At 50.6% G+C, this 23,787-nt stretch overlaps 9 protein-coding genes across 9 annotated transcripts; 3 read left to right on the top strand and 6 right to left on the bottom strand.

Annotated features, from left to right (window-relative positions):
• Positions 1 to 557: 557 nt before the first annotated feature.
• On the top strand, positions 558 to 2,238 carry Triagg1_5104 (uncharacterized protein; the record flags this gene model as incomplete). The annotated part of the gene is made up of 3 exons (XM_062899582.1): positions 558 to 725; positions 783 to 1,169; positions 1,228 to 2,238. The coding sequence occupies 3 exons, from the start codon at positions 558 to 560 to the stop codon at positions 2,236 to 2,238; spliced, it is 1,566 nt and encodes a 521-aa protein (XP_062755929.1).
• An 88-nt stretch (positions 2,239 to 2,326) lies between these two features.
• Positions 2,327 to 4,047, bottom strand: Triagg1_5103 (uncharacterized protein; the record flags this gene model as incomplete). Its single annotated transcript, XM_062899581.1, has 2 exons — positions 2,327 to 3,807; positions 3,891 to 4,047. 2 exons carry the CDS (start codon positions 4,045 to 4,047, stop codon positions 2,327 to 2,329), a joined length of 1,638 nt encoding a protein of 545 aa, XP_062755928.1.
• Positions 4,048 to 4,947: 900 nt separating this feature from the next.
• On the bottom strand, positions 4,948 to 6,286 carry Triagg1_5102 (uncharacterized protein; the record flags this gene model as incomplete). The annotated part of the gene is made up of 2 exons (XM_062899580.1): positions 4,948 to 6,044; positions 6,142 to 6,286. 2 exons carry the CDS (start codon positions 6,284 to 6,286, stop codon positions 4,948 to 4,950), a joined length of 1,242 nt encoding a protein of 413 aa, XP_062755927.1.
• A 568-nt stretch (positions 6,287 to 6,854) lies between these two features.
• Triagg1_5101 (uncharacterized protein) lies at positions 6,855 to 8,597 on the bottom strand (the record flags this gene model as incomplete). The annotated part of the gene is made up of 2 exons (XM_062899579.1): positions 6,855 to 7,327; positions 7,391 to 8,597. The coding sequence occupies 2 exons, from the start codon at positions 8,595 to 8,597 to the stop codon at positions 6,855 to 6,857; spliced, it is 1,680 nt and encodes a 559-aa protein (XP_062755926.1).
• A 1,185-nt stretch (positions 8,598 to 9,782) lies between these two features.
• On the bottom strand, positions 9,783 to 11,888 carry Triagg1_5100 (uncharacterized protein; the record flags this gene model as incomplete). The annotated part of the gene is made up of 5 exons (XM_062899578.1): positions 9,783 to 10,471; positions 10,533 to 10,549; positions 10,614 to 10,835; positions 10,899 to 11,070; positions 11,138 to 11,888. The coding sequence occupies 5 exons, from the start codon at positions 11,886 to 11,888 to the stop codon at positions 9,783 to 9,785; spliced, it is 1,851 nt and encodes a 616-aa protein (XP_062755925.1).
• A 2,926-nt stretch (positions 11,889 to 14,814) lies between these two features.
• Triagg1_5099 (uncharacterized protein) lies at positions 14,815 to 15,465 on the bottom strand (the record flags this gene model as incomplete). The annotated part of the gene is made up of 1 exon (XM_062899577.1): positions 14,815 to 15,465. One exon carries the CDS (start codon positions 15,463 to 15,465, stop codon positions 14,815 to 14,817), a length of 651 nt encoding a protein of 216 aa, XP_062755924.1.
• An 806-nt stretch (positions 15,466 to 16,271) lies between these two features.
• Positions 16,272 to 17,201, top strand: Triagg1_5098 (uncharacterized protein; the record flags this gene model as incomplete). The annotated part of the gene is made up of 1 exon (XM_062899574.1): positions 16,272 to 17,201. The coding sequence occupies one exon, from the start codon at positions 16,272 to 16,274 to the stop codon at positions 17,199 to 17,201; it is 930 nt and encodes a 309-aa protein (XP_062755923.1).
• A 2,241-nt stretch (positions 17,202 to 19,442) lies between these two features.
• Positions 19,443 to 21,098, top strand: Triagg1_5097 (uncharacterized protein; the record flags this gene model as incomplete). The annotated part of the gene is made up of 1 exon (XM_062899573.1): positions 19,443 to 21,098. One exon carries the CDS (start codon positions 19,443 to 19,445, stop codon positions 21,096 to 21,098), a length of 1,656 nt encoding a protein of 551 aa, XP_062755922.1.
• Positions 21,099 to 21,528: 430 nt separating this feature from the next.
• Triagg1_5096 (uncharacterized protein) lies at positions 21,529 to 23,247 on the bottom strand (the record flags this gene model as incomplete). Its single annotated transcript, XM_062899572.1, has 1 exon — positions 21,529 to 23,247. The coding sequence occupies one exon, from the start codon at positions 23,245 to 23,247 to the stop codon at positions 21,529 to 21,531; it is 1,719 nt and encodes a 572-aa protein (XP_062755921.1).
• Positions 23,248 to 23,787: the final 540 nt, after the last annotated feature.

Below are 23,787 nucleotides of genomic sequence, written 5' to 3'. Positions count from 1 at the left end.
TGAGCAAAACTCTGTACATATATTCTGCTACAACCTGTTGTAAGCTAGTCTAAAAGTGAAAAGCTCCAAGTCTGTTCGGCGAGACTCTGTATTCCGCTTTCGTCAACTTGACGAAACCTGCTCGCTCTTGTTCCGAATCAGTAAATGTACTTGGAAAAAAAGTATTCTTTGTCTGAAGAATTCGAATTGGATCTTTTGTTCTACCCTCTGTTTTGTAATGTTGAATCAATGAAGGGAGAAAAACCTCATATCAGATCATCTGATGGCAGGGTTCAAGGTAACGGGAAATAATTACATCTACTCAACCACCGATCAAGATTGCTCATTCAAAATGTCAACATGTCTGTATAATCATCATTTGTTGTATTCATAATCGATTAATTTGCGTCTAAAACAATCAACGATTTATATACAACGCCACATGCGCCGCAAGTACCTGACATGTGTAACCTTATCCACATTCCAAGGCACCTGTCGACACTTAAAAAGGCTCTCCCTCTTCTTCATCGTATTGCCATTGTAAATCTCTTTGTTTGAGTATTTTCTTTGCTCTCGCAATGTCGACCGTAGCCCAAGATGTAGGCGACACCGCATGCAGCGATGAAGAGAAACGTGGAGCGGATCTCAAAGTCGCTGCTGCTGATAGCACCGAGGTACAACTGCAGGATGATCCTCAGATTGACCCTCAACTGAGAAGGCTAGAGCTCCTTAAACAACGGTATGGAGTGAGTCAAGGATTTCTAGTTCTCATCTCAAGACGGCAATTGCTTACTTCCACCTAGAGCACTTGGGATAGCCCGGATGATCCCAACGATCCGTACAATTGGCCTTCTACACGCAAGGTCCTAACAGGCATCATTTTCTCCATGTCTCAGCTTATAACGCTCATGACCGCCAGCATCATCTCGGCAGCGCTGAACGACATCTCATCCGACTTGCACATTGGCATGTCGTCAGCGCAAATGATATTCTCGACCTATTTCCTCGGCATCGCATTTGGGCCTTTCGTCGTTGCTGCCATCTCCGAAATGCACGGCCGGAAATGGATCTGGGTAGTTGGGAATACGTGGTATATCCTTTGGAATGCAATAAGTCCTGTAGGGAAATCTGTCAACGTGATGATCCTGAGTAGGCTGATGGCTGGCTTTGGTGCTTGTGCTGGCGTCACTGTATGTTCTCTTGCATTGCCATCGTGTTTCAGCCGTGATAACTGACTGGTTAATACAGCTTACCGGTCCAATAATGGCTGACATGTATGGCAAAAGAGAGCGTGGGAAAGCAGCTTCAATAGCGGCTTTGTTGCCTTCTCTAGGACCGGCCCTCGGCCCTATATTGGGTGGAATAGTCACGCAATTACTCGAATGGCCCTGGATTTTTCATATCATGAGTATTGTTACGTCTGTTATCACTCTTGTAGGTATACTCTACATAAAAGAGTCCTATACCCCGGCTCTTCTCCGTCGCAAAGCCAGGGGAAAGCCCGTGACACCCCGAGAAGCTTTGACAAAGTCCTTTTGGTCAGAGTTCTCTAAGCGTTTGGGTTTAGGCATTTGGAGACCTGTTCGTCTCTTGCTCACGCGGCCAATCATCCAACTCATTGCGTTTGTAATGGCTCTCAGTTTTGCCATATATACGCTGCTTCTTGGCACGTATGCAACCATGTTCATGGATCGGTATGGGCAAACTCCATCCATCAGTGCCCTCCATTACATTGCCATTGCTGTTGCGATGACCTTTGCGGCGCAAGTCGGTGGGCGAGTGATGGATGTGGTGTACAGGCGTCTGAGTGACCGACGAAATAAAGGCCAAGGGAAACCAGAGTTTCGAGTCCCTTACTTAGTATCCGGCATCGTCTTGCTTCCTATTGGCTTGGTCATGTATGGCTGGGCAGCAGAACGCAGAGTTGCTTGGCCCGTGGTCGATATTGGCGCCGTCATCTTTTCGTTGGGGACCGTCATTGTTCCCCAGACGCTCCTTGCATATCAGCTGGATGAGTTTGTCGAACATGGAGCGTCTGCGAGTGCTGCCACACGGGTTTTGGCCTACGTTCTTGGCTTTGCTTTTCCGACATTTGCTCCCAAGCTGTATAGCACATTCGGCTATGGTTGGGGCAATAGCATGATGGCGCTGATTTGGGTTGTCTTTTGCTTTCCATTGCCCGTCGTTCTTTGGCTGTGGGGAGAGAAAATTCGGCGATGGGGTAGAAGAGAGGAAGAGCACCGGGTGGAAGGGGTGTGAATTATACAACGCATTAGAGTAGAGTGATGGTATATTCGTAATCTATTGTTTCATCATTGATATAGTATCCAATCGTCAAAGTCATAACTCATGATATCGTAGCCGCTGTTTCATACCCTGCCAACTCCCTCTTTTCATCCTCAACCTTTTCCTCTGCCTCGTCGTCTCCAATTATGGTAATATCATCCACCACCTCAGCCGTTGCAAATCTCCACGCAGAGACCTTCTTTTCAAACAAGACGTCCATCTCTCCATATGTCCTGCCTCGAGTCTCCGGGATACGAAAAATGGCCCAAATAGTCACCAGAAAACTGATACCGAACCAGACAAAGGCCGTCTTTCCCTTGAGATTCGCCTCGGTGGGGTTGATCAAGTATGGCTCGATGGTGTTGTCGACGATGTTTACAATGTTGTAAACGACGCCGGCAATGGAGAGCGTCTTGGCTCTCAGTCTTGTTGCTGAAACCTCTGAGGCCACAGCCCATGTTTGTGGCCCGATAGTTGCGGAGTAGACAGCCAGCCAGACGAGCGCCAAAGCGGACTGACCCCATTTCGCAGCCGAATTGTTCGAGGCATAGGACAAGATGCCGATGAGGAGGAGATCCAGCGTCAGGAAAGTGTAGCCGCTGAGAAGCACAGTTCGCCGGCCAAAGTGTGTCATGAGAACCCACGAGATGCACGTTGCCACAAAAGCGATGCCCATGTTGCCAAAGTTCATTTTATAGGCATCCGAAGCAGATAAGCCAGCTTGTACGAAGAAGTATGTAGCGTTGTACGCCAGAGATTGTCCAATCAGACTTTGAGACGAGAGCGACAGACAAGCAATCTCGGTGCGTCGTAGGTTGGCGCCTGTAAGACAGTCCCAGTAGCTCGCATCCGCCTTGATCTTCTGCTCGAGTCTGTTTGTTTCGTACATCATGAGGATCTTTTGGTTGATTTGCTCGTCATCAAGGCCGCTGGAGAGCCGTTTCAAGGAATGCCTTGCATCTTCGATTCGGCCCTGGCGAATGAGCCACCACGGAGAATCAGGAGCAAGCCATGCCAGGACGAAGAGAGGAACCGGCCAAACCCACTCGACAGCAAAGGGGATTTTGTAGGCCCATTTAGTGGTGTTGTTGACGAGGCCCTGCAAGATGCCGGCAATGATGAGCTGGCCGATTACCCAGCAGATGTTGATGAAGGAAGTCATGTAGCCTCTGAGGACAAGAGGACATATCTCAGACGAGTATACAGCTCCCATGATGGAAAAGATGCCCCAAATGGCACCAAGAAGACATTGTCCGGCAAGCAAGACGTGAACGTTGGGCGCAAAGAAGGGAATAAAGATGAGGCCCGTCATGATGGTCAGAGCTACCATTGTGACCCTGCGGTGACCGAATCTCTCGGTAACAAAGCCGTTGATGACCATGCCAAAGACGCCTCCGCAGGATCCCGCTGTGCTGAGTCCTACTTGCCACGGTCCTGAGATGACTTTGGCTCCCAGTTCCGGGTGGTATGTGCCGTATTTCTCGACAAATGAGGGATATGCCATGAGACTGCCCATCAGAATTGTGTCGTAGCCCACCATGACTGTCAAGATGATCATTAGTCACACGAGGCCAATTCAAACATTCACTTTCCCAGATAAAGGACCTTGAAGATGCCAGCCTTACCAATAGTAAACGACATTGCAATTGCCCAGAATATGGCAGTGGGATACCGTCTCAACGCTTCGCTGACCGTCGTCGCATGTTCGTCCCTGTTGGCACTGGCGACAGCCTCGGTGATGGCCGCAGCCTCAGACATTGGAGGAGGAGCTGTCGTCTCCATGCTGCCGAGAATCTGAATTCTTGTCTCTGGTCGCAGTGGGAAGAAGCTGGTATTTGGAGTTCTATAGCAGAAGTGGGATAAAGCAGTTCAAACTCAGCGAGAGACACTCGACCACTTTAACAGCGCCTCTTTCTCGCGCAGAGTGTCTCACTCAGTCTCACAGGGAGGGATTCATGAAAACGCCAACAACTTCTCAACGGCATTTACGGGCATAATGGCCTACTTGTACGCATCTTTGAGTCTCGGCCGAGGTCGCTGTTTAATATTCCTCCCGCAGCGGGTCCTGCCGGCTCCATCCTGGCAACAACAGCACTATCACTCTTGGTAACCTCATGTAACTCCGGGCGCTTGCTGATAAATCCCGAGGCTATTCTGACGCATGTGTTGTGATCAATATTGCAGGACGAACCCTGGCAACAAAAGAGCGAATACTACGGAATACGCCTAATACTACGTCGACTTACACAATGAATGGAACCGGTTGATAACGAAAGCAACAGCGACATGGAACCCTCCAGAAGGTCACAATCTCTGAGAGATATGACCCATGCATGCGGCCAGATCTGGAGATGCAAGCGAGGAGGATCTGGCTGAACCAAGTGGGTTTTCTCTTTTTTCCCTCTATTTTTTCATTTCTCTTTCTCGCAGCACATATGTGGGGATCGTCTTATTAGCCAGTCCGAGTAATCCTAATGTCTTGGTTGAATCTCTCTCCTCCATACATGGTTCGACGCTGCTCTATCGAAGGAGATGCATGTCTCATTTACACGTATTCATCACATCCGCCAAACAAAAGCACCCAAGCAGAACAAGACTACATGTAGATTTTGATGTCGCAATGCATTGCTTCTTACGGATACTACTAGTAACGCTAAACGTGCATTGCCAGTCCCGAATGACTCACTCCATGCAAAAGCCGACGCCCTTCACCAAGTCTCCCTTGTTGTAAAACTCGGCTCGGGGCAGAAGCTCGCCAACGACCCAGCGCGCCGTCCTGGCATGCGTCGAGCCATGGCCAAACGGCCCAGCTGTCTTTTCCCTCCTCATCCTGCCTTCTCCAACGTTCAGCTCACCCATTGCGTCGATCAGCGGGCCGAGCGGACCGTCTAGGGACTCGTTGACGGGCTCTTCACCCCGAGGGAAAGACGATGGACCGTCGCAGAGCGCCTGGAAGCAGATGAGCTGGTCCTGTAGATGCTCGTCCACCTGTCCACCCAAAGACACTTCAGCGTATAAGTCTTTGCACAGTTTCTTGCAGAGAAGCGCGATGAAGCGATCGTAATCCTTGGTCTTCTTTGGTGCGGATGTCAGGACGTCTTTGGCCCAGCGGATGCCGTCCGCTGAGTGAGCCACGAGAAGCACCGACCAGCGGGCGTCGCTGCATGAGTCTTCGACGATTTTGAAGTCGATTTCGGCACTTGGCCAAAGTGCTCCAACGTTCTCTACTACCGTCTCTTGAAGCTTGCTATGCGAGTGCATAGGCGTGATGATGCTAACATCAACGTTCTTCACCTCAAACGAGGCTGGGAAGCTATACCGCGGCGGAGGCACAAACCTGAGCTTCTCGCCGTTGGGTATCGGGTATAATCTGAGCCAAATAGACCCCCTAGACAGCGGCCCCAAACTCCATCCACGACTTTTCAGCTGTCGTTCAATATGTATGCCGAACCGCTCTTCCAGCGTCGGCGCCAATACTTGGTCAAAGTATTCATAGCTCGGCGAGAAGGAAACATTTGTGCCGCCTGACAGCTCCACCACAATGGGCTCCTTTGTATCGCTACCTGCGAAGAGTAGAAAAGGCAACATTGCCTGAAGGACTAGCATTGTGCTGGCGGCTCCTGATTCGGTCCTGATGGCGATGCTTCGCTGGAACAGCTCTGTTGGGGGGCGTGTGGGCGTGAATCTCACAGTCTTGGAGCCGACGCTGAGGCCTTGGACGTCAGCTTCGGTGACTTTGGCGAGCCATTCGATGGCTGCCACATGCTGGTTCTTGAGGCCTGACCATGCGAGTGTTTAGTACATGTGATCTTGCTGTCATGATTCGTCTGGAAGAGTGAGGCTGGATATTTTCAGCCTGTATGTGTGTGGACTCACCTCCACCGCGTGGCCGATTGCCTCGCACATTCGTTATTTCGACGGATTGTGCAGTGAGCGCTGCCAGCGCAATGCCTAGCCGGACGAGCTGACCGCCGCCCTCTCCAGTTCGGCCATCGAGCACGATGGACTTTGTCTTGCCCATTTGTAGCTGTTTGTGGTTGAATTGAAGGGTTTGATATTGCGGCCTCAATGTGGGGGTCTTTAATGATGTGATGGAGCCCGACGTTATCGCCTTGGTCGATTTGGGATTAATAAGTTGTCTCTTGGTGTAAAACATTCAGGATATTATAAAGAGAATTAAGAATACTGTTTGTTTGATCTTATATCAGATAATTCTGACTGCATATTGAGTCTGAGCTGCACAGCCTCCCAAGTAAGCCTCAAGCTTGGGGTCTGTGAGTCACTCGGCGCGTTGCATCTCACGACATCCGGCAGTTCATCACAATGAGATTGAGCCTAGATTGACGGCTGTGGCACTTCGATAATGAATTTTTAAGACAAAATACGGCATATTAGATATAATGTGAAGGCCTGTGGTGCATTTTTACGTAGCATTCCGGCGATGAGTAGAGGATTCTCAAAGGCGAAAAGTTGTAAACAGACGCCAGGTAAAGTAACATATGTATTCAAATCAAGATCCCATCCATATACGCCTTACTAGTCATAGTATACAAGACCAAAAAATAATAATAAAGCAAAACGCAAACCATTCATCGTGTGAGCAGCTGCATCACATACATATCATGCCCCGAGACCTTTGCCAGGCGAATCGTAGCATCAATATCTGGCGATCGTCTTGCACCGCCATTCGGCTTGTCCATCTCAGCTTTGAATTGAGCAAACCATTGCTCCAACGAGATGCGCCCAGAGCTCTGCTCAAGTGCACACCAAGGCTTTAATCCCTGTCTCGTACTTGCCGCTCCAAATATGAGAAAGTACTGCTTCCCGTTGAGTTTAAGCTGTACAGCTCCCGTCTTTGGTGTGAGTGATGAGGAATTGGGAGGCTGCATCAACCAGTTGTGAGAATCCCACAATTTCACTGGATAAGCCGCTTGAACAGAGACCGCAGATGAAGAAACATTCTGCGGTGCGACGAGCCAGAATCCAGGCGGGAGCTGTGGTTGAGAACCTGGGGCCTGCAGGACGCGAACAGTCCTTGGAGCCCAATTGCGAAAGACGGCACCTAAGAGGCTGATGGTTAACATAAACGCGATGTTTGAGGAGGCAAAAACCATTCTCTACGTACGTGAAGTCACTTCTAGCAGCTGCGTTTGTTCTTGCGTTGGGTCAAATCCCTCAATCGCCACGCTTTCATCTCTTTCCACGCGCGCAAACTGGAAGATTTGCGAAGTGTCTATCCTCGAGAAGTTGTTTCCAGAGGCATCAGTCCTCTTCAAGCGGATTCCGGCCAAAACACCCGGAATATGCCCAACCTGGCAGTCCAGTATGGCGAAGAAGATGTCGTTGGACCCAGAGCTGGTATCATGGCAGAGAAGGAGGTTCACGACAGCGCCCTGGCTCGTGACGGTAGTTTGTCGTCTCCCTGGCCGTGGGATATACAACTTTGCAAGTGATGATGAAGATGCAAAGAAAGAAGGGGTGGGTGCCAGCAACCCGTTGCCCTCGCCGTAGTCGCCTCGGCGAGTTCCTCTCATATCGGTGTCGTTCCATGCAAACACGGACTGATCGTCAGTCTCTTGCATGATTTCCTCTTGCAGTCGTGTAAATGCTTTTATTCCTTCTCCGTACAGAAGTGGCATGCTAATGTTGAATATGCCCATCAAGCTGTAAGCCATGTCCTCTGCCACTGTTGTCTGACGATTGGCAACCCAGCTCATGCGTCGCGCAACACTGATGCGTGACAAATCACCACCTCCAAGAGCATAAGTGTCAATGCCCGTTACCATTGAGAGCTCAGCTAAATGATCATCCTTGGTGCCGAGAAATTGCCATGACTTGGAATAGAAATGGACCACTTTGGGAGCAATAAGCTCCTGCAGCGTCCATCCTCTAGTATACCACCGGGGCAGAGCAGAGGACGATGAACCAGTCTTATAAGGCAAAGGACCTTGGCAATCCTCCAAGAACGCATAACAGAGGGCTGATTCTCTATACCACTGAAACATGGAGTTGATAGCTTCAGCCAACTCTGTAGAGCTGGTCTTGTCAATGCAACAAGTATCGTTCCAGATATACCGGAAGCCATCTGTTGCCGCCCGCCTGCAGCTATCTTCGAGCTTCTTCCACCCGCACTTCTTCATAGTTGCGGAGCGATCTTTGGCCCGCATGTCTTGGAAGGTGATTTCGCCTTCACCCCATGTGTGAGAAAGGATGGCATAGCGAGGAGTTGGGCGCTTGGCAGTGAGATCACTGCCCTTTTTCAGAAGGGTGTTATAGCCGCCATGGTTGGTGAATTGTTCGATCTGGAGAGTTTTGGTGTTGAGAAGCCGCATATTAAAAGCTTTCAAAGAAGGATTGATAATTAATGTAACAAATAGTACTTAGCATAAACAAAATTAGAAGAAAATTGATGATATTTCGTCTATCTGATTGACTTGCTGATGTATGTCTGCCTAATCTCACCATCCCTACCTGACGAAGCAGCCCATCTATATATATTCCCTTCCACAACGCAACACACCCTCAAATCCTCACCAAAATTCACCCCATATCCCCAAGTAGAGCCTCCTGCATCTAGCCGCCGTCAAACAGACTCCCGTAAACCCTCACCTCCTCCCGCATTCCCCATTTGCCTTACCCGCCCCAAGCATCCATCACCAACCAAACACCAAGCGCCTCTGCCAAACGTTGAAACGAGAGGACCACAATCCCACGCTCGAAATAGTCAAGACCTCGCATTTGGTTTCAACACTACAAAGAAACCGCGCGCTTCTATTCGAGAGGGTCATGGCTTGGCTGCTGGGGATTTCAGACTACTCATGTAGGCTCCACCGCTAGGATGAAGCTAACGACCAACAACAAATATCCCCTTGCTGAAGATAAAATTTAGCGAGGCCGCCAGAGGCCATTCTGTAATAAAAGCAAGCACGGATGCTCTGTAGAGGCAGTAAATAAAAATGAATGCGGTACATGTAGGTAGATGTGGTAAATGCTGAAGATACAGATGGATATAAGAGACGGTACTTACTTATACGAGGGTAAGAGGCACAACATCTAATCTGTCTAACGAAGCCATCTCTGAAGGATCTTTCGCAGTCCTACTGTCTCTATACCACTCAGTGAGTTGCTCATCGAAAAGGCCGACTTTGACCCCTGCAAAGACGAGTCGAACAACACAACAGCAGCATCCAACAGCGTTTCGAACCCATGTAAATCACCGCCCGCTTCTTATTTTATACCCAACAACACATGCTCGGCGGCAAGAGAGAATGTTGGTCAGCATACAAGTGAATATTATTTTCATTTCAGTTACTGTATACAACTAACAATGTGACACTCGTAGGTGCACTCGGTATCATAATAACGCAAACAGCCCATCATCCAAATATAGACGACAAAAAGTCAAACGCAGCATCATTTGCCGCTGATGCTACCTATCTCATCACATCACTTTGACGAGTGTAATGTTTGTGTGACCAATATATGGCCTAGTGTTGCTCTTACACGGCAACCCATCTCTACTTATGATTGAGCCTTTCGGCACGACGGTAAAAGGGAGGCAGAGGCTCCAGCTCTTGTCGCAGTACCCAGGTTCTAAAGTGCCACATAGCATTCTTAATCTGGTAGCTCGTGTGTTTGCGAGTGCTTACTCCAAACACCTGGTCCAGCTCTTCAAGAGTGAGTGCCTTGGTCTCAGGCACAAATAGGAGGATGAAGACCCAAAGGACAGCACACCAAGCTGCATACCATCCGAATGCCCCCTGGACAGTAAACGCCCTAGAGATGGATGGCCAAGTGAAAGAGAGAATGAAGTTGAAACACCAAGTGGTCGCAGTAGCCCATGACATTCCCACATCACGGACATGGACTGGGAAGGCCTCTGCCGAGTATGTGAACGGCACTGGACCTTCACCCGGAGAATAAAAGACCTCAAAGAGGTACATGCCCGTTGTAACCATACCGACTCTCTTCTTGGTACCATCATCTGGGATGAAAAACGACATGCCAGTCCACAGCAAAAAGAGGCACAGGAAGGGAAACGTAAAGAGCAAAAGGTTTCGACGGCCCCATCTGTCAATGGTAAAAACTGCGGGGATGGCAAACACGAAGTTGAGAATGCCGGTGCCCATAGATGCAAGCAAGGCCGAGTTGGTAGAGTAGCCGGACTCGATGAAGATGGTCGTACTGTAGTAAGCAATGATATTCACTGTGCACAGTCAGTCACGAATGTCCAGATAATGAAACAGGTCAAGAGTAAAAGTTCTTACCTCCACAGAATTGTTGACTATAATAGCGATATGTATTAGCTTGCGAGTCTTGACAGTGTGAAAATCACATCTACCACTTACCCAAACATGAGAATCCATGTGGCCCATGTAGCCCGGCGGTTTCTTGGGACGGTAAAAAGCTCGCCAAACTGAGTGAAGAGGTTTTTGCCCCTATTCGCTTCGCGCTCAATCTCAACTCCAACATAGGTATAATATGTATCACGAGCAGCTTGGATGTTGGAGTATCGCAGGCGCTGGAATGATCTGAAAGCCTTTTTGACCTTTTTATGTTGGATATACCAACTGGTAGGTGGTTAGCCGGGCTGTGAATTCAATGGGATATGAATGTGGAATTGAAGAACATACCGAGGAGATTCGGGACAAAGGTAAACCTGCGCACAGACAATCAGGGGCAAGACGACGGTGCTGCCGAGCATAAGACGCCAGCCGAGAGAGGGCTTGATGCCTGTTGATGGACCAAACGCAACACCCATTATGTTGCCGAGCATGATGCCAAAGGCAGTCCACATCTGCCACTCTGTACAGGTTGGCTGATTAGTCTCAAGACAGATATTTGATTGGGGGAAAGTGTGATGAGTGCTCACGCATGACCAAGGCACCTCGAATCGGCGCAGGACTGCATTCAGCAGCGTAAACGGGCACAGTTGACGACTTGGGACCGATGCCGAGACCAAGAACAAATCGAGCGAGGAACAGATTCACCCAAGAGTTGGCCACGCCCTCCCAAATAGAGGCAACGGCAGCAATAAAGCAAGAGAGAAAGATTGTTCCTCTTCGTCCGAGAACTTTGTTCAAAGGCTCCGTCAGCCAGCAGCCAAGTATGGCGCAGCAGAGGTACGGAGCGCCAACGACTAGGCCAGTAATGTTATCCTGCATGGAGGGGGAGAAGCGAGTGACTCCGGGCCCTGCAATGTCAAGATCGGCCAGATACAAAGCTTGGGCACCATTGTTGACCGTCTCGTCCATTCCCTGCACTGCGGCAGCCATGGAGCACATGCAGCAAAGCCAGTAGAGCATGAATGGATGAGACCAGCGGTGCGTCTGCTCTCGTTCAATGATGTTTTTGTCCTCGGGAGTGAGTTCCTCCAGCATGTGGATGGATTCCGGGCTCTGGGCGGCCAGGGCACCCTTACGGAAGTCGTCGAGGTAGTCGTTGAGATCATGCATTCGACAGAATTCATCAACATCTTTTAGGAGCTCTTCTTTGGTGCGTTGCTTCAGGGGGTTCTCGAAGACGGCAGCGAGATTGTCCATGTTGGCGAAGGAGCCACGCCGAGGCGCGTGCTCGACGTTCTCAGTGCCATCCTGAGAGATTTGGCTGTCGTCTTTCTCCATGGTGTATATGGATGCTTGATTCCAATATACAATGATGAAGACGTATAAAGCGTCAAGTTGAAGCTGAGATTGGGGATGATGAGATACGCGGTACTTTGAAGCTACAAAGCAGAGGCACGTGTAACTGAGATACAATCAATGGGCAAGAGAGATGTCTGCACCTGCATCCCTATTCCTAGGCCGATGTGATGCTCAATGGGGATTGCTTCAGGTACTTTGACAGCTTCAAGTAGGGCCTGGACCATTATAAGCACGTCATGTAGCACAAGAGGAGATGATCAAGTCCAACGCCGGGATAGAGGACACTCCTCACTGTTATAACAACATCCTCTCGCCGTATCATCCCCCGATATCATACTGCATATGCACAATCCCCTCCATCCTTCCCCGACTTGGTGGCTGACGCCCCCAGTCTAGCCATCAAAAGACTATGTGCTTGGCTGCCCGAATGATTCTTCACATTCTAAAGGCCGGCACCAGCAGCCTTGTCCGCCATCAACGCCGATCACCTCGTGCGAGGGCTTCCCAGGATCGCAAACCTTGGTTTCCCAGGGATCCTCTTGGACACCCAACACGGTGTTGTGACGAGAATTGCGTACTGTAGGGGGAATATCTTGACCTTTTCCAGACTGTCTTTATGCAGGAAATGTCGTTGCCTGGCGAAAAAGCGGATCTTGGTCTTGATGTTTCCTTTTTGCCTTTGTTTCCAGCTTCCCACTTGCGTCCACGAGGCATCTTGACCCACTGAGAAGCCGGGGAAACTGGAGACTGATTGACTGGAGAACACATGGTCGTGGAGTCGTAGACCCTTGGAGGTGAGCCAAAATGTGATGGACATACAGACTCGTACGAGTAGTACATGAAGATATGACTTCATCTTCGCCCTCTGCTAAACGGCTGTTTTTCATTCTCCACACTCCATAACACATACGACGGTGCAGAAACGGTGCCATCCGGAGGAGATTCTGCCGCAGTCCGTCGAGCAAAACTCGAAGCTTTTCTCGCAAACGCCCGTTGGCCCTCTCCTCTTCGGAGTTACTCAAGGCGGCAGTCCATGGGCGTCCAACCGGTGATGTAATTGCAAAGAAGCCCGGCTTGGATTCCTGTAAAATGATTTGCGCAGGAAGCCATCCTTCTCAGCCTAGCGCTGCTCTGGCTCGATTCTCCCGATTGTTTCTCTCGCCGCCACTCCAATCACCGGCCAGGACGTTTAGCTATTTCCGGACGTGGGCGCGACGTCATTCAACTGCATGCAGCCAGGGATTTGTGATGGTGATCGGCGCTGCATTTCTAAATGGCGGAAACATTATGACGATGGGAAAAAAGATGGCAGAAGCGACGGCCGTCGAATTCTCCGCAAGACTCGTGAGCCATGACTTTTTTTTGCCCACAACCCGATCAAATGGGTCGGTGCCGCTGTGGTTCTTCTGGAGACGGGTATAGCCACACTCCAGTTTCCCCGGATTTTAGGTACGCCAATGCTTCAGAGTCTTTTGTTCCACATGGCAAGTCATTCTGAACATAACCTTGTGTCTGGTCGTTGAAGTATCATGAGAAAATGGAGGTGATCTGCCGCAAGAGTGGTAACATCGTGTGTCTTTTAACTACATGCCACGGTCAACAGTGGGACCATCAGCCAAGTCTGCTGCATGCCGCTGAAGATTGATTTGACCAGAGTTCGATGGTTTTATCATAGCATCGACAAACAATCCTTTTATTAGTTGCTATGATACATAAAGCTTACAAAACTCCGACGATTGGAATGCTTCTCCAGCAAACTGTGGCTTACCGGCGATAAGGGTATCATATCAGCATCTAATTCCCAGCTCCCTTCCATCTCGGATCTCGCGACGTCTTAGCGGACTACTTTGAACTTAATCCTGTTTTATTCCCAAGAATCAGGATACAATGACGAGCTGATGCAGCATCGGTCTTCTAGGCGCCTCCGGAATATTTCCCCTCTCAACCTCGTCAATCTGGCGCCGGTTTAACCATGTTTATGCCACGATTGTCAATGATCAGCAAGGCTGGCGCGGTGCGCAAGGCTGGCGCCACTCGGCAAACATCCATCAACAATCGTGGGCTGCATCGTCATGCATGTGTCTAGCAAGGGAATTTAGTGAAACCACTAGGATTATATTTCGCAACGTCATATCCATTCGAATTATTGTACATACACAACAAGCAAGCCTAGACAGTCACATGGACTCAGACTACCAGCCTCGATATTGTGCTTAGATGGATGGCAACTCCTCTTGATCGGCGATGCCAAAGGTTTGAACCTGATGATCCGGCGAAGTTCTTTAATAGACTTATTTGGCTTGGTCATTCACGTCAGACACTCTTTTGGGGGGTTCGATGTATGTCTGACAGACGATGGACCATTACCTCTCCGTGTATATCTCGAATGTTCATTCCTCCTTACTAAAGCAGCTATACTCTCTCGCTAAGCATGTATTATATGACGAGTATATATCCGAAGCCTAGCACATAGCTCAGTTCACCAAATGTAGTACTTGTAAATGTGAAACTTGTCAATCACTTGCAGTACGACTACGTGCCATTCAGCTAGCTGGTGGTATTCATGACGTTCTTATAAACCCTTGCATCTACTCACTCCAGTGGGAACGGGTCCAGCCGGATCATCACGTTGATATGTCGAAAACGCGTATGTGGGTTGTAAAAGCACAGATCAATAATTTTTGTACGCTAAAGTACAATTAAAGAATATTATATCCAACCGCATCGCCCCCCTACCCTACCAATACCATCCTTAGCCCATCAATGGAATGCTGTAAGAGAGTGGTTATTCAGTACTCCAAGTTGAGTGTTGGATATCCGGTAGCCTGTGTCTCGTATTAAGACTACCCTTTTCTTAAGAATCTTAAATACAGTCCTTTTTACAACCTGCTAATAACATACCCATTTATTCATTTACAGCCTGGTCCTTGAACTCAACCACCATGTCAAGATCTCTCCACTTCTCCCTCTCAATATTCTTAAACAGTATATCAGCAACAACGCCTCGCCCAGGGAGCTCCTTCGCCTCCTCCATCTCGACCAAGCCGACACTCTTCCCCAATGCTCTCATTGGAATATTATACTTCATAGTACCCGCCTCAATGATATCCACATCAACTTCATTGCTCAACCGCAGCAAGACCTGCATCAGCACCTTTCCCAGCCCTTTGCCCTGGATCTCAGGGCTTAGTCTGATAGCTACGTTTGCGATGCTCGGCTTTTCGCCCGAGGGCGTGATCTGATAGATAGCTCCCCAGCCTACAAACTTTCCCTCTAATGACATGAAGACGTCGAGAGCGTGGTGTCGGGTCCGGGAATCGGCGTAGTTCCTCTGCATCCTTTCTCCAGGGACGGGGGCTGGAGCTGGAGGCTCGGCAAGAGGGGCTTCGGCGGTGTTTAGGGCCGAGGGGATGACCACTTTTTCTGCGAAGCGTATAAATGCTTCTGTCTCGGCGGGTGTCAGGCGGATGAATTTGATATTTGGTTCTGGGCGAGAGGGGAGCGTGATGATCCAGTCCTTGGTGAAGAATCTGTCGTCCCTCTGGAAAGGCGCCATGTTTTTTTTTTGTTACTTCTTGGAGTTGAATAAAACAGAGAGAAGAGTCATATTGAGAAGTCAGAGGCAATTTAGTGATCGAGTTGAAGAATTGAGTATTATATATTATTGGAGAGAAGCCATCCGGTGAGGGATTATAGCTAGTAATTCTAGGTAGCAACTATACAGAAGTGGTTAGATGTGGTCGTGGTCTTAGGCAGCGATCATTGAGATTATACGGTGCTTGAGCGTATCGAAACAGAAGTTTACTAATGTGTCTATGATAAATATATTTGAAATGAAGAATAACGCAGAGAGGGTGGTTGTTGAGACTTAGGCTGTCAGCCATTTCTGCAAACTCTGCATAGCTAACCGGCACCTTGGAGTACAGTCGAGCAGCCACGAGTATCAGGAAGTAAAAAAAATGTCAATAAACTTAGCAACACCAACTTCATCTCCTATTATTCCGATCATACGATTTCATGAATATTCCCTCGTGAGTCAGTATTGTCATGGGCCAATTGCTATTCCACCAAGTCAAAGCTTTCAATGCAAAGATCCAACAACACAGTATTACGCGAGGACTGAAACCAGCACGGCCAATTGACTAAGTACTAGTAGACTTCTCGGCGTAAATCCGAACACTTTACGGAGTACAGTAGAGGGCGAAATGGGCGTTGTTAGTCACGTCTGTAATAGCAAATCATTGAGGAGATTCTAACCCCACCAATTCTGAACGCGACGCGACCCAGCTAGATTTTCCAACTCGCAAGAATTGGAGATTTAATCTTTACCGCCACAATTATCTGCAATATTTGACTACGACAATGGCCCCTGGCCCAAAATTGCCGGCGTGGTATTACCGCTTGGTCGCCCTCACCATCAAGGAGGATCGTGACGTCTTCCCCGAAGACTTTGATGAAGACCTCTCCGACATTGATGGCGAAAATCCCTCGGAATCGGGGTGCGATTGCGACAGCGAAGACGGCGAATGTGATTGTGATGATCAATCGCATAGCTCGGAGAGATCATACAATGGATCGGATGCTGATTACTACTACGAACTCAAAGACGAACGCAAAGAGCGGAAGCAGCAGCTACGGGATTATAAGGTGAAGGAAGACAAAGACAAGGAACATTGGCGCAAATGGGAGAACGTCAGGGTAGAGGAAGTACAGGCAGCTTATGAGTCTCTGCAACAAGCTGAGATCAAAGGACACATCCCATCACCCCTCGACTCCATCTCTGGCAAGCATTTTAACTTGTATTCCCTTGACCACTTTGATCATCGCTACGATTCCTTGGTCTATCCAACTAAATATGTCGAGTTCTATTACATCGAAGAAGGCGATGACACTGTCACGGTTAAACAACCGCCTACCAGGGAAACGAAAAGTGAGGGTCACTTGTACTTGGATAGCGCTTGTGGTTGCGATTTTGACTTATTCTCTCCTCCGAAGCAAGCAGGTCTCGAAAAATACAGCTTGAAGGATATCGACGGAAAATTTGCCCCCATATTTCAGTTCATCAGCAACGATCACTTAATAGTGACTGTCCCTCGAGATATAGTCTTCATGGATGTTCCTGGACCCCCGAGTGCACCAGATACGTTCACATTTTACGGCGTTCGTCATGATTACCCAGAGGAGAAACGTCGAAGGGAAGAGGAAATAATATCCCAGCGCCCGCCATCGCCTCGCGACACTTGGTTTGAGAGAAACCATCCGATGGGAGCATGGAACATGGGGGGATGGTAACAACGCATTGGTCGCGCTTCAACCGACTGCCTATCATGATTCCATATGCGTAATGATTCCACCTGAGGCCCAAGTTCCTTGAACCTCTGGTGTCGATGGTAAGCTATTTGCTGTGGATGCGCGGTATCATAGTTGGAAATACTTGATAAAAACGCATTTTCTCCTTTTTCTATAATGAGAGAGACATCCCCACTGCATACCTATAGATATCTTACGATGTTATAAATGTTTCCTCGTGGGTATTGTCACGGACCAATGGCTATTCCACCAAATCAAAGCTTTCACAGCAGTGATCGATCCAACACTACAATATTAGGCGAGGATTGAAACTAGGCCAGTTGACTAATAGGCTTCTCGGCGTAAATCCGAACGCTCTACAGTACTAACGGGCTTATTATACCGAAAAGGAAATTCACGGTGAAAAAAAAAAATCAAGAACGAGTGCTGTACATGAGACAGAAAACCTGGAATGGAATTGCCTCAGTACGAAGCATTGAAGGGACTAAAGCGATCTAAAACGTTGATAGGTGGAGCAGCGGCAGGCTAGAGCGAGAATTATATGGAGTGGCCCGTATAATCTGGCCGAATTGCTCTGGTATTTTAAGTAACTCATCTTTTTTAGTGAGCAAAAGAAGAGCTGAAGGGCCAATATCAGTTTGGCAATTTGCAATTCGGTTGATGGCTCCAGGGTAGCTGAAGAAGCAAGGCGACATGTACCTGTACGGAGTACCCGATAGATAAGGGCGAGATGGCATGGACAGCCATCCAATTATTTTTGCGCGATACCTCAGGCAGCCACCACGTTCACCGATGCAACCACATTGATTTGGAACATAACCCTCGACAGACAAACGAAAAATGACAGGTCTGCAAATTACTCACCGGAATTCGCATGGGCTGTTCGACCCTCGGACAGAAACACGAGCACAGACAGCCAATGGCAGGCGCCAAAATCGCACAACTCGCCGCTGGCTTTGGCCTGAATCGCACGCTTGCAGCGGAGTGCGCCTCACCAGCAAGGGCCGGGTTCAGGGTTCGCACACCGGTTGTTACTATCTGGCGTCTGCCTGCATCCACATGCAGTTCGGTGGATTGTGGCCTGTTGCAAAGGGGGAAAAGAACACCCGTGCGTCGTGAGGGATCAAAAGGAGTAATACCTATTGAATCGCGGGATGGCGTCTGTTCTGGGAGATGCGATGGGAGAGATTCAACGGCCGAAGCAGTAGATGGGCCTCGTTGCGCAAAGACGCGGAAACGGTTACAGCACCAGATGCACATCACCGTGGCACGTGGAGGCTTTTCATGCGGGGAGAGATCGTGAGATCGAACTCGCCTCCCAATTTCTCCTTCGGTGGATTCACCAAAACGGCGGCAGCAGACGAGAGACGGCCTAGCTTGGCGGAGAAGTGGCGGGGACGTTTGGGTGAGATTGGAGATGCAGCCCGCAGCCTCTTGGCCCTGATCTTGCTTGCTCCGGGTTGGCGCTCCAGCCTTTACGCTCATCGGATCTCTCCAACGGAGTATAACGCTACCTCCCTCCCGCCAACAAGGACATGCTGCTGGTCAACTCTAATTAGACGCCCGATGGGCTGAGCTGTCGAGGCGATGGCTGCTGCTCCCTTGCCGACTCCCGGCCGCTCCCACCTCGTCCGACTTTGTCTCTCCTTCGTCCTCCGTCCTCGTCTCTCTTCTCACGCCGGTTGCGAGAAACACCAACGGAGCAAATACCGCGGCCGGCCAACTTGTTTTATGGGCCCAGGCCCAGCCTTGCAGGGATTGCTACACCCACGGTGACGTAGGTGGGCAAGGATCCGTGTGGCTAACATCCACGCTGCTCCTATTGAAAAGCACTTTGCACGACACAAACGCCCTCGTTCTCCTATCGCTATCCGCATTAACCGGCGCCATGTCGAGCTACGCAAGGAATCAGGAAAGGACGGCCTAACTTCTAAGCCATATGGGCCCAGACATCCACAATGCAACCAAAGTTTCACCAAACTCCCCAGAGTGGCAGTTGGCACCAGAGCATTGTGAGCGCACGCTGCTGATTCTGATTGAACGAGCTAAACCCCTCAAGGGCCCCCCCCTCGTTGGCTCGTTCGCCAGGAGACAATACAGAGAATGGGAAAAAATAGATAAAAAGCCGTCCTTCCAGCTATTTCTTATGTTATTCTTACTTTATTAATCACTCACCCCATTGTCTCCCGCCGCCCCCTGGGAGCAGTGTCACTCACACGTACAATGTCCTCCGTCGATTCAACTGCGGCGGCCTTGGAGCCACGCTCCAACGAGACGTCGAGCCCTGCTCAGAATGTGGACGACGATACCAAACGGGGGCTCTCTGAGCCGGAGCGAGCTGTAGAGGTCGAGCTTCCTGGGACTGTCATGCCGGCTTTGGGTGAAGGTGATGTCCCCACGACGACAAAGTGGGAGATCTGGACTTGGTACGGCTACTACATTGGCGCCAACGGATTGTCGCTTTTCAACTTTGGCCCGACGGCCTTTCAGAATCTGCTTGACCAAGCTGCTCCAGAGTCCGGCCTTCTCATGTTTGCGGGCCGCTACCGCGATGTGAATAGTATCGTTCTGCTTGCCAACGGCATCTCTTTTGCCCTGCAAGCTGCTCTGTTCCTCATCATTGGCGCGTACGCCGATTTTGGAACAGGCCGTCGATGGATTCTGGTTGTCTGGTCAATCATCGCCTATGGCATTGGGTTTGGCTGGCTGGGTGTCCATCATCCCGACCAGTGGAAGATTGGCACAGGCCTTTACATTGTCGGCTTGATTGCTTACCAGCTGACATTGACATATTGGACCGCGGCCTTCCCGTCCCTCGCCCGCAACACTACGAAGCTCAAGGACTCTCGGTTGTCGTACGAAGCCGGCGACATTACACTGGAGGAGCTAGACCGTCGCGACGAAATGGAGCGCAGCCGGCTTAGCAATGTTTCCTTCTACATCCAGTCAGTGGGTGAAGTGGTGATTCTGGCCATCATTGTGGGCATCATGTTTGGCCTCCATGTGGACGACAGCGCCGAAAACAACAACTGGGGACTCTCTGTGCTGATTGCTTTCGCTACTGCCGTCTGGCTGGTTGTCTCCATCCCGTGGTTCTTTGTGGAGAAGTCTCGCCCGGGCATGATGATCCCCCCTGGCTACAACATCGTCACGGTTGGATTCTGGCAGCTGTACGAGGCCATGACGCAGATTAAGCAACTGAGGCAGAGTCTCATCTTCCTTGTCGGATACTTTTTGCTGGGCGACTCGCTCAACACGACGGTGACGGTCATCTCCACGCTGCAAAACTCCGTCGTCAGCTACAACACACTGACCTTGACGTACCTCCTCATCGTCGGCATCGTCGCGCAGGGCGTCGGCATCGGCGCCTTTTGGCTGATCCAGAAGAAATTCAACCTGAGTGCCAAGACCATGTTCAACGCAGTCATGGTGTCCATCATCCTTCTCGACGGCTGGGGCATGATTGGCAACTGGACGGACAAGTTCGGCTTCCACAACGAGTGGGAGGTCTGGGTCTACCAGGCCTTCTACGGACTGTTTGTGTGTCCGTGGTACAGCTATTCGCAGATTATGATTAGCTCCGTGACGCCCCGGGGCCACGAGTTCCTCTTCTTCTCCATCTTCAACATCATCGGCAAGTCGTCGAGCTTCATCGGCCCTCTTATCAGCAGCGCCATCATCGACGCCACGCCGAATGGCAGCAACAACAGCGCGCCGTTTTACTTTTTGTTTGCGTTGACGATTGTCAGCACGGTGGGTATTTGGTCGTTTCTTGACTTGGACAAGAGCGCCAGGGAGCAGGAGGCGTTCCTGGCGCAGGAAAAGGCGCGGATTATGGGTGACGATGTGACGAGTAACAAAACGAATGAACAGGACTAGGCAGGCGCATGATTTTGGGCTTCTTCTCTCGTTGTTCCGTTGTCTTTTCTTTTTTTTTGTTCTTTTTTTTCCTTTCGTCGGCTATGGTATGGACCCTCTCGATTGTCGAGATACTGGTTGCTGATGATGGTGGCAACACTCTATCTAGACAATGATCTCGCTCTGCTGTCGAACAGCAGATGCGCATGCCCCCGTCCCTTGATGTTGCCATGTTTGACGTAGCCATTGAGGCCTGTGGTTTAGGCCGCAGGTTTCGATGATTGTAGAAGTCCGCGTAGATTTCGGTGATGTTGACATGTTATACCTGGACATTGGTCGTGACTGATACCATCTACCACGGTTTGCCATGGTGTATTCTGCAGAAAAAAATGTATATTCAAAACTGGCTAAGCTGATCAAATATATTACAATTGGCGTCATTCTCGTAATCTCATATCTTGGCCGTCAACCTACAAAAGCACGACGATGTAATGGGCACGTCCGCTAGAGCCATGGCCTTCTTCAGCGGGCCTTCCACCGCCTTTGCTTCCTCTGTCCTGCCCAGCTTCACCAAACACTCGTGATAGCCGTGCAGTGCCCATACGTTGTTCGGATGGCGATGGACCCGCGGCAAGGAGTCGTCGATGCCCAAATCTGCACTATATATACTCAAAGCCTCACTTACATGGCCCTGCTCGAGTAAAAGTGCGCCGTAAGCATGTCGCGCGGGCTGCATCCATCCCCAAGGCTCGTCAAAGGGGAGGCCGTCGTAGCGGGAGATTGATTCGCGGAGGTGGGCAAAGGCGGCGGGGTAGTTGCCGGAGCGGTACTCGATTTCGCCGTCGAGCATGGCTTCGGCGACGCAGAGGATGTCGATGCATTTGTTGTTGAAGAGGGTGCGGGTGGGCTTGACGCGGGGGACGGACTCGCCGAAGAGCCGGCGCTGCTCACGAGCCTCGTCGACCTGTCCCAGCGCCGCCAACGCCATGCCCCTTGCGTAAAAGGTGAGCGCCGTGGTGACGCAGTAGAGGTCTTGGTCCTCGGGCAGTCTGAGCGCGAGGATGTCCTTCCAGCGGCCGAAGCGGATGAGGACGTGCACGCGCATGGCGAGGAAGGCTTCCAGCCAGTCGGCCATGGGAGGCGTGTCGACGCGGAGGAGCTCCTCGGAGAAGCTGGCCTCGAGGCGCTCGACGGTCTCGAGGGCAATCTTGGACTGGGCGGCGAACATGGCCGAGTACAGGCGGAAGTGGTAGTCGTGGCTCCGGTACAGGGTGTAAAAGTTCATGGGGCCCTCTCGCTCGAGGAACTTTTCGTCGGCGCGGACGGCGTCGGAGTTTGCGACGACGGCCCTGGCGTAGTCGCCCACGAGGATGTCGAGGTGGCTCGGCATGTGGTTCAGGTGGCCTGCGTCGGGGACCAGGCCGCGAAGGTGATCGGCCGCGGGCATGGCGGCTTCTGGGGTGTTTGACATTTCCATGAGGTGGATGTATAGATGCAGAAGCCCTGGGTGTCTGCTGCCGCCCTCGAGAGACATGCCGTGCTCGAGGATCTGTTTTACCTCGAGCGTGCGGGCGTCTGAAGCTGGTTTGCCCGTCTTGATGTCCCACAGGGCCCAGGGAGTGAGGTTCATCATGGAGTCGGCGTAGAGAGCGGCAACGTCCAGGTCGTCTGGGAACTGGGCCGAGACGGAGCCCATGGCGTCGGCGTATTCGCGATTCCATATGGGGCGGTCCGTCTTGGTCGGGGCCGCCGACCTTGGGTATCTATACCGAAGAGCCTCGATGAGCGCCCTCTCGACAGGAGTGGCCGATTCGGAGCACGCCTTGGCCTTTTCAATCGCTCGATGCGTCCGGTCCGCCGTGTTCTGCAGCTCCCTGCGGCCGAACAGATCCCAGGGCTTGTTGTAGTTGGGCCCCAAGGCGTAGGCGAGGCCCCAGTAGGCCATGGCACAGGTGGGATCGTGAGCAACGGCGCGCTCGAAGCATTTCGCCGCCTCCTCGTGGTTGAAGCCGTAGCACCAGACGAGGCCGCGGTTGAACCAGGTCTGGGCGATTGGGATGGAGGTGGAAACGGGGCGATGGAGGTCGCCGAGGTCGTAGTAGTCGGTGTCCAGACACGGCCTGTCGCTGGCCGTCCGACGGGCGTCCTTCTCTGCTGCTGATTCTTCCATTTTTTTTTTGGTTCTTTTCGCTTTTATTTCCCCGAGAGGCCGTGGCTCAGATGTTGGGAGAGGCGAACCGTGAGCTGGCAATCAGCTGGCCGCCGTGCATCGGACGAGAGTATGTCATCGTCTAGAGCAGGTTGGAAGCGGCTCAAGCCCGCTAGATGCATGTAATCTTGCTAGTTTGGTGGAGATTTCGGAGCTCCAGCCGTGGGCGCGACCAGCCGAAACCTTGTAAGCAAGGGAGAGAGAGGCAGGATCGGGAGTCGGTGAACGAAGACTTGTGTGAGGATGAAGATTTGGGCCAATGGTTACTGGTGTGTTGATGTTGATTCAGACTCGTTGCGAGATGCTCAAAGCGTGATCGGCACAGATCTGGAATGGCCCCGCTATGTGAGGCAGGGAGGGGGGAATAAATTTCCGATGGTTGGTTGCATCCTCAAGATGAACCACGTGCCATGGGATTTTGTATTTTATATAAAAGATTTGAAATATTATGTTTCTTGGTATTTATTCAGACACTGAGTGTGTAACTCTAGATGAAATAGT

The sequence above is a fragment of the Trichoderma aggressivum genome, assembly GCF_033847375.1.
Source record: "Trichoderma aggressivum f. europaeum strain CBS 100526 chromosome Unknown scaffold_017, whole genome shotgun sequence".
In the NCBI taxonomy this organism is placed as follows: Eukaryota; Fungi; Ascomycota; class Sordariomycetes; order Hypocreales; family Hypocreaceae; genus Trichoderma; species Trichoderma aggressivum.
This window is presented reverse-complemented; position numbering and strand designations above follow the sequence as displayed.